We start from the raw sequence: 11,769 nt of genomic DNA, 5'->3' as shown, positions 1-11,769 counted from the left end.
AGTCTGTTTGATAACCACAATTCACATCACTTAAAATTTTAACAACCTATTAAAAAAACTAAAATTTTAAGCCAAAAATTTCTTACTTAATGTTGAATGTTGAATTTTTAATTATTTATGCTTATAGTATCGTTAAAGTGTATCATCACCCCTATTGTCACTCTACACTACTGCCACTATTTTTGCCACCACATTGTCGGCGCTACTACCACCACCATCGTCACCCTACCGTACCATTACCATACTACCACACACTCGCCATCACCAACGTCACCACCACCACATCAAAAATTGTCACCATGCTACCCCTCAAATACCATGCCAATTCCATTGACATCACTACTACTATCATGCCACCACTGCCACTATTTTCGCCACCACAATTGTCACCACTAAGTCTACCCAGCACATTGCCACCACTGCCATGTTGCTACCAACCCAACACGTAAACAAAAAATATATAAATAGAAAATAAATTTCAAACTCACCTTCTAATATACATATCAAATAGCTTGATTATATTCAACATTGAAAACTTTTTGTACACACTTCGAATATTATTTCAGATTAAAACATTCATTTTCCATATTTCAATTTGATCAACACCACCAAATTCTGGTGCCTAAAATTATATAAAAAATTAAATAAACATAATCTATTGACTTCACAGTAATCGGTAAAATGATATAAGACGGAGCTAACTAACCAGCACTTCCAGTGAAGCTAAATACAAATTCATGCCTTTTATCCCTATTGAAAAATCTAGAAATCCGCTAGATATTGATTTGTGATTATGTATCAATTTTAAGCAATAAAACAATCCCAATCAAACAATCAAGACAAATCGACACAATGATTTTAACATAGAAAAACCACAATTGGAGCACCCCCAATTGTGATAAAAAAAAACCACGAGCAACAACCACAAAACAATCCACTAAGAAGATATAAATGAATTACACAGGTATACTCTCAATTACCTAGCGAATCCACGCTCGAATCGAACCCACTCCTATGTGCCTCTTCCAACCCCGTCTTCACCTCGGAATTGTCTTGACGATGAGCCACTCAAGAATTCACCAAAGCTTCAGCCTTGAATTCTTCAGAATCCACCGAAGAACAACTCTCTCTTTTGTATAGAATGAACAAACAAACCTTTGATGTATTCATCTTAAACCATGAGTTGAATACTCAATTAAACATCAAAGAAAACTAGCAAACTATCCCTAGATATAAACCCTAGAACCCAAGAAGGAGATCTGGAGGCGTAACCCTAGATTTGGACTGAAACACATATTTATAGAAATCTGTCCCGCGATCTCCACTCGAGCGTCAGATTGGCCGCTCGAGCGAACCTACGCTCGAGCGCGGAAAGTTCTGCTGGAGCGGGAAAAAACAACGTCCAGTATTTTTGCAAGCGAATAAACTTCTGGAACTCAGCATTCTCCGCTCGAGCGGACAGGCAACTTTGAATGCATTTTTGCATTTTGCTTCGGGGGCGCTGCCCCTCGACCCCGCCTGGGCGTTGTCCCCTCGACTCCCGCGAGCTGACCGGGCAGCTCGATCCCCGTCATAATCAGCGAAGTGGCAATCTTGAAAGAATTAAACACCACAAACTTCTCTGCAAGGCTCGATTCAGGTTGGATTTGCATCTAATAAACTCATATCCTCACTGAAATAAAAGTGCGAAAACAAGTACAACTAAAAGAAGTTTTGTCAAACAGAATTACCAAGAATAAAAACCTAACAATCTCCCCTTTTGGCAATTTCGTGACAGAACACACCTAACAAATAAAATCCTAAACACCCCAACCCATTACAGCCAACAAAAGCCAACTTCTTTCTCAAGGTCATGATCTACAAAACAGTTATTAGTGCCACAATCTCCAAAACAACTATTAGTATATGATAAAGCAATAAACATATGACAAGATGATCTTGAAGTATGAGATGGAAAACATGAATAGATGCGACTTGGAGATTTTAAGAACATGTAGTATGAATAGATGAAAACTAAGACACATGCACCTGACACATGACATGAATACATGAAATCCTAAGACACATGAAAAACAACTTTCCCCCCCCCCCCTTTTTGTCACGAATTGACAAAGGAAGCTCAAACAACAAAAGCAAGATCATAAACCACACAAGCAATGATATGATGACGTAAATATCAGGAGCTTGCAAGAAGAAAATAATTAACAAACAGTGCATAGCAACATGCAAAACAACTATAACCAATCCAATCTCCCTTTCCAAACAAATCAAAGTGTTCATGCTAACAATCTCTTGTAAAGATAAACCAAACTCCCCCTCACTAAAAACAATGAACAAGAAGAAAAACGACAAAAAATAATATGGTGGAGCAAGCAAGGAATTTCAAATTTGGACCTTAAAACACACAAGATTATCCAAGAAGCACAATTACTTGAAAACACAATGTGCACAATCTGTAAAAGATTTCTCATGAAAGAAAGTGATGCAATATGTGAAAAGCATAGATCCCATGATAAAAGTGTGTGTGTGACTCTTGGAATTCGACAAACACAAGATTCAAATCCTAGTAGTGATCTAATAGTTGGACCTCTGACAAGAGAATTTAAGCACAACTACGGAAAGTCAAACCACTAGAAATCAAGTGGTATTTGGTGAGTAAAAGCGGAGGCTCCCCCTCAATCAATGAATTTTTTTTTTTACAACTTTTTCTTTTCTTTCTTTTGCACATTTTCTTTTTCTTTCTTTTGCACATTTTTTCTTTCTTTTGCACACTCATATTAATATGTAATGAATATTCTCATCAATTTCAATATGCACCAAGGACCACTAAAAAATTTCAAGCTTGCAAAACCAAACTAAGAAAATCTTTTTGGGATTTTTTTTTTTTAAACAAAGCAAGACATAAGACAAACATGCACACATTTTTTTTTTCTTAAACAAAGCAAGTTAGAGAATGAACACGCACACACTAAATGACTCAAAAAAAAAACATACAGAAACCCAAAAACTAAAACTAATAAACAAATTAACACAAGTCAAGTTTTCTCACCTAAACCGTTTTAGTATGAACAAAGTTGTGAGAACGGCGGTTTTTGGGTGGTGTCTTGACGTTGTGGTTCCCTTCCTGTTCAATGGGAACCTATCTTGACTTGGTTTCCAACTTTCTATTTCTAGGTCTAGGCAAATACAAACTCGCTCCATGTTTGGTCTCAAGCAAATCAAAATAGCAAGGTTTATTATGACCCGTAACCTCCTTACGACCAATGAAGTGTCTCCTATCCCATGAGATGTAAGAATTTCTTCTATCCTTATGAGACACTCTCCCATGCAACTCATAACAATAAGGGTGAATATGACCATGCATACCACAATGACGACAAATAAAAACAGAGTGTACCTTTTTTTCTTTGGCCTTACCAACTCTAGGAAGTTTGAGAAGTCCATTCTCATGTTAAATTTTTTGTTCTCCCTTTCCTTGAGTTCTTGTATCATGAGATGTGGAAGCACTCTATTTTTGCTCTTTCTTACCACCAAAGCCAATGCCACTCTTGTCAGAACAAATTTGTTGAGACCCAATGATATTGTCCAAAGTCTTTGATCCTCTGTTCCAAAGACCAATGGTAGCCATAGCACATTTGAGTTCTTCCTCTTTCTTGATCATTAGTTCTTCCAAAGCAACTTGAGACATCTCGAGAGTTTCAATTTTTTCTTCATATGTTGCATAGATTTGTTGTAGCTCATTCCTCTCTGTCTCACAAGTCAAGAGTTTTGCACAAAGAGCTTGTCGATCATTAGAAATCTTAAGGGCATCATTCCTAACCTCAGAAATCTCTTTCTTTAATTTGACATTCTCACTTTCACATGCTTTGAGTTTCGTAGTGAGTTTGTCATTCAATTTGGATAAGTTAAGAGATTTCTTATACAACTTTTGATATGATTGCTGAAGTTCTTCATCTTCACTCCCCGAGGATTCATCATCAGTGACATTCTCAATCGGGCTCTTCGGATACTCTATTCGTCCATCAGTTTCAGAAGCTACCATGAAGGCAAGGAATTATTTGTGTTCCTCTTTGCCTTGATCTTCGTTGTCACTTTCATCTTTATCAGATTCTGATTCATCATCCCAAGTGATAGCGAGGGCTTTCTTCTTCCTCAAACGAGTGGGGCATTCTTGAGGAAAGTGGCCAAATCCTTGGCATTCATAGCATTAGACTCTTTCAGAGTTCCCTTGTATCTTTCCTTTCTCCTTCTTCGCTATAGAATTAATTTTGAGTTTATCTTTGCCTTTGGATTTATGAGTATGAGTAGAGTCCAAAAGATTAGGATTCTTTTTCAAAAAATATTTTTTAAATTGTTTTACAAAAGCATCCGTAATCTTGGAATCTATCTCACAGTCCTCATCAGATTCCTCTCCAACTCTATGAGCACTACTAAAAGCAATAGTATCTTTTTGTTTCTTTTTGAAATTCCTTTATGCCTCATAAGTTTGGAGATTTCCAACCATATGATCCAACTTGAGGTTGTCAACATCTTGAGCCTCCTCAATAGCCGTAACTTTTGGTTGGAACCGATCGGGCAAGGACCTCAAAATTTTTCCTACAATCTTGGATTCCGGTATTTTTTTTCACCTAAATTGAAGCTGGAATTCACAATGTTACTCAACTTCGCATAAAATTCATCAAAGGTTTCACTATCTTTCATTGAAAGGTTTTCGAAACTAGACGTGAGCCTTTGAAGTTTTGAACGTTTAACAGAAAGAGTGCCCTCATGAATAGTTTGTAAGATACCCCAAGCCTCTTTTGCGATTTCACAATTACAAATACGGCTAAACTCTTCAAGTGTGACAGCGCAAAAGAGAGAATTGATAGCTTTACTATTCCAGCTACTATTTTGGTAATCAATTGTATCCCACTTATCAATTGGTTTGGGGAAAGTTACACCATCAATGGTAATCGTTGGTTCGATCCATCCACACATGACAGATTGCTAAACTTTTTCATCAATAGATTTAAAAAATGATCTCATCCGAGCTTTCCAAAAAGAATAATTGGATCCATCAAGTAAGGGTGGTCAAACCATAGAATTTCTCTCACGAATTGAATCCATTATCACAAATCAAACAAGATCTCGCTCCAAACATTTAAAAAAAAAAACAATAGAGCGACCTGCTCTGATACCAATTGAAAAATCTAGAAATCCGATAGATATTGATTTGTGATTATGTATCAATTTTAAGCAATAAAACAATCCCAATCAAACAATCAAGAAAAATCGACAAATGATTTTAACGTGAAAAAACTACAATTGGAGCACCTCCAATTGTGATAAAAAAATCACGAGCAACAGTCACAAAACAATCCACTAAGAAGATATAAAGGAATTACACATGTATACTCTAAATTACCTAGCGAATCCACGCCCGAATCGAACCAACCTCTATGTGCCTCTTCCAACCCTGTCTTCACCTTGGAATTGTCTTGACGATGAGCCACTCAAGAATCCACAAAAGCTTCAGGCTTGAATTCTTCAGAATCCACCGAAGAACAACTCTCTCTTTTGTATAGAATGAACAAACAAACCTTTGATGTATTCTTCTTAAACCATGAGTTGAATACTTAACTAAACATCAAAGAAAACTAGCAAACTATCCCCAGATATAAATCCTAAAACCCAAGAAGAAGATCTGGAGGCGTAACCCTAGATTTGGACTAAAACACATATTTATAGAAATCTGTCCCGCGATCTCCGCTCGTGCGTCAGATTGGCCGCTCGAGCGGACCTACGCTCGAGCGCGAAAAGTTCCGCTCGAGTGGGAAAAAACAACGTCCAGTATTTTTGCAGGTGAATAAACTTCTGGAACTCAGCATTCTCTGCTTGAGCAGAGGAATGTCTGCTCGAGCGAACAGGCAACTTTGAATGCATTTTTGCATTTTGCTTTGGGGGCACTGCCCCTCGACCCCACTTAGGCGCTGCCCACTGGACCCCCGCGAGCTGACCGGGCAGCTCGATCCCCGTCATAATCAGCGAAGTGGCAATCTTGAAAGAACTAAACACCACAAACTTCTCTACAAGGCTCAATTCGGGTTGAATTCACATCTAATAAACTCATAGCCTCACTGAAATAAAAGTGCAAAAACAAGTACAACTGAAAGGAGTTTTGCGAAACGGGATTGCCAAGAATAAAAACCTAACACCTATTAGATACATACTCACTCTACCACAACATTCAACAAATGAAAGAATAATCCTAGGTTTTCCATCAATCAAACATTAATAAAACAATGAAATATCATAGAGAGAAATAGAGAGAGAGAGGACCCGATGATAATCTTCGAAGGGGACAACTAAGGCATCGAGAGGTGGAGAGTGAGAAGACATCAAAACCAAATCTTAGAAACATTCCAAACACAATGAAACCTTTCAGAAATCAAAACACATTTCAAAATGAAACCTATTCAAAGCAAATCGAAGAGAAGATCTAAGAATTAAGAGAGAGAGAGAGAGAAAGAGAGAGAAGAGATGAAGAGTTGTTGTAGGTGGTAGAGATGTTATTTCTAGCGGCGGTAGAGAAGGGAGAGGGAGAGGACATGAAGAGAGAGAAATCTTTCTTCAAACCCAGAAAACCATTTCAACCAAATTTGTGATGTTTAACCAAATATAAAGATAAATTACAATCAATAAAGATAAATTACCTCAGCAAATGGGCAATGCTTGAGATCATCAATCTGGATTTTTAAAGTAGAAAATTCAACTCTAACCAGTGATGTTTACCCAAATATATAAATCCTTTTCTCAATTTGAACACACACATACTCTATACTAACTATTAATAAATAATAAAAAAATTAGCTTATACATCTATATACAAAATATGTTATTAATCAATCAATAAAAATTAAAACCCAAAAAACAAATAAACAAAAAACAAACAACCTTGCGGGTTCGACAATCAGTGTTGATTTGTATCTTGTCACTGTTCTCTTCAAACCCTCTGCGCACAATAAAAACATCATTTGACAAATTTCAAAAAAAAAATTCAAGACTTTACACAGAGAGACGCAGACCTAAAAACGATAGTGCGATTGAAGGGTCTTCCTGTAATAGCCTTTTCTTGTTGCCTGTAGCCCTTTCTCATACCCATCAAGCAAACCCTTCATCGATCGAGTTTCAAAACCAAACCCAAAAGCCAAACAGTTTTGATCAAGACACCAATATAGGCGGTGATCTCCGAGAACCAAGCGTCGACGCGGTGGTGGTAAGGCTGGTGGTGATGTCACCTCCTCCACTACCCCGTTGGGACAGAGTAGAGGAAGCGACCTAGAAGATTATTTGTCAAGTTCAACCCACCATCGTGTCGGTGGAAAAAAGAGGGAAAGTCATAGACTATGTTCAGAGGTTAATCATAAGGACATGAAGAGAGAGAAAGGGTTTTGTCAACGGCATGCTCCTGGTGAAGAGTGACGATGTCGAGAGGAGAGGTGGTGAGCGGCAGGCCGAGAGGAGAAGAATAAGACAAAGTGATGAGAGAGAGAGAGAGAGAGAGAGATGGCTTGGAGAGAGAGACAGCGTGGATATGGGTTAACACGTGGACGTGGGGAAGATGTTTATGGGTGGGAATCTGAAATCTTTAGATTGGTTCATAAATTTTTTAGCGTTAGATGTTATTATTAAAAGTCATCTCAGCCGTTCAAATGTACTAGTAGGACAAATGTGTGTAGGATAAATTTAAAAACCCTTCTGTCTTGTTATATAAATTAATCTACTAAAACTATATGATATGTCTTTTTGCGAATTACAGTGTTGATATCCATCATCCATAAATGATGAATTCTTTCTTTGTCCTTTATCTAGATGACCGAAGGGGGGAAAATAATAATAATAATAATAAATAACCAACCAAAATAATTAAATTAAGTCTTTATCTTAATCAGATCAAGTGGACCACATAGACAAGTATAAATAAAACAGAAAGTTAACCCTTTAATTTTTCCAAGAAATTATAGGAACTTGTTCCTTTAGGCAATGTTTCAATCTTGGATTTATGGAATAAAAAGGTGAAAAAAAGAAAAGAAAGAAGGGCAGATATATAAATAAATAAATAAAGAAGAAGAAGAAAGTTTGTACTTCATTTCCTTTTCTTCTCCTTTTCTTATTTTTTTTTACCCTCCACAAATCCAAATTCCAAACACACAAATTTCCAAATTGGTTGTGTTCACTATCTCCCCCCCCCCCCTCTCACCTCCAAATTGGTTGTGTTCGCTCTCTCTCCCCTCCCCCCCAACCAAAACAAAAAAAAAAAAAAAAATCATAAAGGCATTTGTGTGTGCATCAGTTTATGTTTATTGTCACAAATTTGAGAACTACTAAATTTTGATCACATAAACCATAAGAATAAATAAAATGAAAACGCACAAATTTTCATACATATTAAATTTTGATTACATGAACCATATAAAAAAATTTTAAAAAAAAATGCACCTAGGTTTCACCATATAGTTTTATTGCCTCAAGCTATTCATAACAAAACTTGTACAACTAACATCAGTATTATTTGGGTAGAAAGTCACATAATGTGTGTATATATATATTTATATCTTCATCTACAAGATTGAAACAAACAATTCTCACACAAAAGATGCTGGTTCATTGTTAATAAAGAAGAGGCCGGAAGGCCCATCATCAGGCAGCAGGGCTAGCTTCATAGGACATTGAGCACCTTGTTCTGTAGTTAGTTTGCCAAGGTTGTTGTTTATATCAGTTTTAACCCAACCGGGGCAAACACAGTTAATGCGGAATGTGGGATACTTCTTGGCCAGAATTCTTGTGTACGCATTTATGGCTGCTTTCGACACTGTATATGCAGACGAAAAAGTAGGCCAGCCTTTGGTTTCTAAAGCACCTTCTTTGAAATCTTTTAAAAACTCATTCAGTACCTCTTCTACTCTCCCCTCTGTAAGGCTTTCGACATCATTCAACACTCCTTTAGCCCATTCACTAGGTATTAACTGAAACAAAAAAATTGAGGAAAACAAAGATCAACTACAATTGGCAAAAAAAAAAATATGCAAATATGAAAACAAAACCTGCACATTTGCAAACAAGAGAGAAGGAAAAAATTTCATAGATGACGAGATCAGTTCCCATATACTCTCAATTTTTTGCATAGAGTCCAAAACCGAAGTGTGGGAAGTCAAATCATTTGGGGGATTTCTTTTGCTACTAAATGGAACATTCTTAACAACAAATTGTAAGGAACGCATTTTTAAAATATGGGAGTTCAAAATGATTTTTACAATTGTATTATAACTTTCAAAGAAACAAATATATATATATATATATATAGTTTTAAAAAATGTTTTCTCAGGGGTTCAGCTAACACCACTATGTCACCCACAACATTGATAATTACTTTTGGTAAGAGATAGTTAAAACTTTTGCTTTTTAATCCAAAACTGAAAGCTAGTAAGGCTGTCTGTGTAAGTTTGTTTTAATTAGAGTGCAAATTTTGTACTTATGAAAGAGGGTATGGCAACTTCTATACCTCTAGCCTCCCCATCCCAGAAGAGACATTTACAATCCTTGGTGAATCAGAAAGCTGGAGGAGGGGAATGAGTGCTTCGATCATCCCTTTTGTGCCGTAGTAGTTTGTTTGCAAGCATTCATTACCCAAGTCGTAGCTTTGAGTCATTATTTTTTTCATTGAGCTCACGACTTCTTCCTGCATTAATGCATTAATGAGATCATTCAGTAACAATCCTTGTGGTTTCTATTACCTATTACCTAAAAAGCATAATCCATGCCCTGTTTTAATTTTTAGATTAACAGCCAAAGCATGAAATTGGAAGACAATTGAGGTAATTTTGACCCAGTTTATAAACTATACCTGAGCACTCTCCACTCTCTTCAACCACTTTTTTCTTTCTGCTGAAATATATTGACTCATTTTTTTAAACATGAAAGAATTATTGAAAAGGAGTATGATTACTTTTCGGATCTTTTGATCACGTAAATTATGCACATGAATCATCTTACAGGTTGTCACACATGAGGCAACAAAAGGTTTATCTGGAAAACCTTGTCCAAATATATATATATATATTAATAAAAAGGGCACTTTTGCTCTCTTGTTTTTCTGTGGAATCATTCAATATTAATAGTGATCTGCAAAAAAATTTAAAGATTAGGTATAGATCACAACTTTTTTATGAAAAAATCATGCAACTTAGTGAAACAAAAGAAAGAAAAATAGCATATCAATGGCCATTAGATGTATGCATCAATGCAATCACACCAATTTGAATTTACTTGAGGGAAAATGAAATGAATCATGCATAAAGACTCACCACACTAGCCTCTGATGACTGCAAAGAATCCCAATCCATCTTGGCTCCAAGAATCCCAGCATTGTTCACCTACAAGAATTCGAGCTTTTTCATTATTTATTTCACAAAAAACCACTGAAACATTCAAGGAAACAAGTAATATATCTTTCTAGAAATTTGTATTGAAGGCCTTACCTCTTTATTTATATATATATGACTCTCACTAATAAGTAAATGCATAGTTCATTCCATAAACACAACTAACTTTCTTGTTGAATAATATAATTACAAATTAAATGAATAAAACTAGAAAATTTGAGAATTGGGTTGTGAATCATACCAAGATATCAAGCCTTCCAAATTTGGACTTGATAAAATCAGCAAGGGAAGCAACACTAGATGGGTCCGCAACATCAAGTTGACAGAACACCACATGATCAGAGAGGCCATCACTTTTGAGTTTCTCAAGGGCTTCAAAACCCTTCTTTTCATCTCTAGCAGTCAACACCACTATGATTCCCTTAGAAGCTAACTGCCTACATATCTCAAACCCTATTCCTTTATTTGACCCTGTTACAACTGCATACCTACACAGAGACAATATAACACAAACAATTGATGGGTGTGAAAGTTGAAGCTAGAATGAGAGTGACTGAAAGAGAATTCAAATGCTACAAAAGAAGCAAAAATACACCTCTTTGTTGTAGTGATTGCCTCTGCCATTGCTGTCAAGATGGAATGTGCCTGAGAAATGTTAGCTTCAGTTCACCTCTCCACCTTTGGTTCATATATAAAACTGATCCAAACATATCGGACTTGTTTGGTTTGTATTTGAGAAATATGTTTTGGGATAAAAAGTACGAAAATTTGTTTGGTTTGATTTTTTTTTCAAAAGATGTTTTGAAAAATTATTTTGAGAGAGAGTTGGAAAAAGCGATTGATTTGATGTGTATGAGAGAGAGATTTGTTTGGAAAAACTTGTAAACCAAACAAGTTTTGGAAAAAAAATTTAGAAAAATTTGTTTGGTTTGATTACTTTTAAAAACTTATTTGTAAAAAATTTTTCTCAAAATTTTTTAAGAAATACAAATCAAACAAGGCCATAATTCTCCATATCCAATTTATTTAATTTTTTATAAAAAATAATGTACTTAACTAATTTTAAAATATTAACGATTTAAATTATCAAAATTTATCTTAAAAGTGAGCCTACAAAGCCCAATAAGTCACGTCCAATGAAGTATCAAAATTTGAGTTAAAAGTGAGCTCACAAAGCCTAATAAGTCACTGTACTGAAGAGAAGCCATAGCGAATAATATTATTTCATTTTATTGAAAGTGATTTATAATTGATTATTTAATATTTTCAGAATATAAATATGTGATGTTTTATAAAATTTTGATTGATAAAAAAGAGTACAGACTCACAATTTATATTAATAATAGAA

At 35.6% G+C, this 11,769-nt stretch overlaps 1 protein-coding gene across 2 annotated transcripts; it reads right to left on the bottom strand.

Moving 5' to 3' along the window:
- Window positions 1-8,392: 8,392 nt before the first annotated feature.
- On the bottom strand, window positions 8,393-11,151 carry LOC114298055 (short-chain dehydrogenase/reductase 1). 2 transcript variants are annotated; one of them, XM_028242560.2, is made up of 5 exons: window positions 11,017-11,151; window positions 10,663-10,909; window positions 10,344-10,412; window positions 9,542-9,718; window positions 8,393-9,005 (listed from the first exon to the last, which is right to left on the bottom strand). In XM_028242560.2, the coding sequence occupies exons 1-5, from the start codon at window positions 11,043-11,045 to the stop codon at window positions 8,625-8,627; spliced, it is 903 nt and encodes a 300-aa protein (XP_028098361.2). In that variant the 5' UTR covers window positions 11,046-11,151; the 3' UTR covers window positions 8,393-8,624. The 2 variants fall into 2 exon arrangements, with proteins under 2 accessions (XP_028098361.2, XP_028098363.2); XM_028242562.2 differs by lacking the exon at window positions 9,542-9,718 and having other exon boundaries at window positions 11,017-11,133.
- Window positions 11,152-11,769: the final 618 nt, after the last annotated feature.

This window comes from Camellia sinensis, chromosome 5 (assembly GCF_055761805.1).
Source record: "Camellia sinensis isolate YWXY chromosome 5, ASM5576180v1, whole genome shotgun sequence".
Taxonomy (NCBI): Eukaryota; Viridiplantae; Streptophyta; class Magnoliopsida; order Ericales; family Theaceae; genus Camellia; species Camellia sinensis.
Note: the sequence above shows the minus strand (reverse complement) of the source record. Positions and strands in the feature narration are given on the sequence as shown.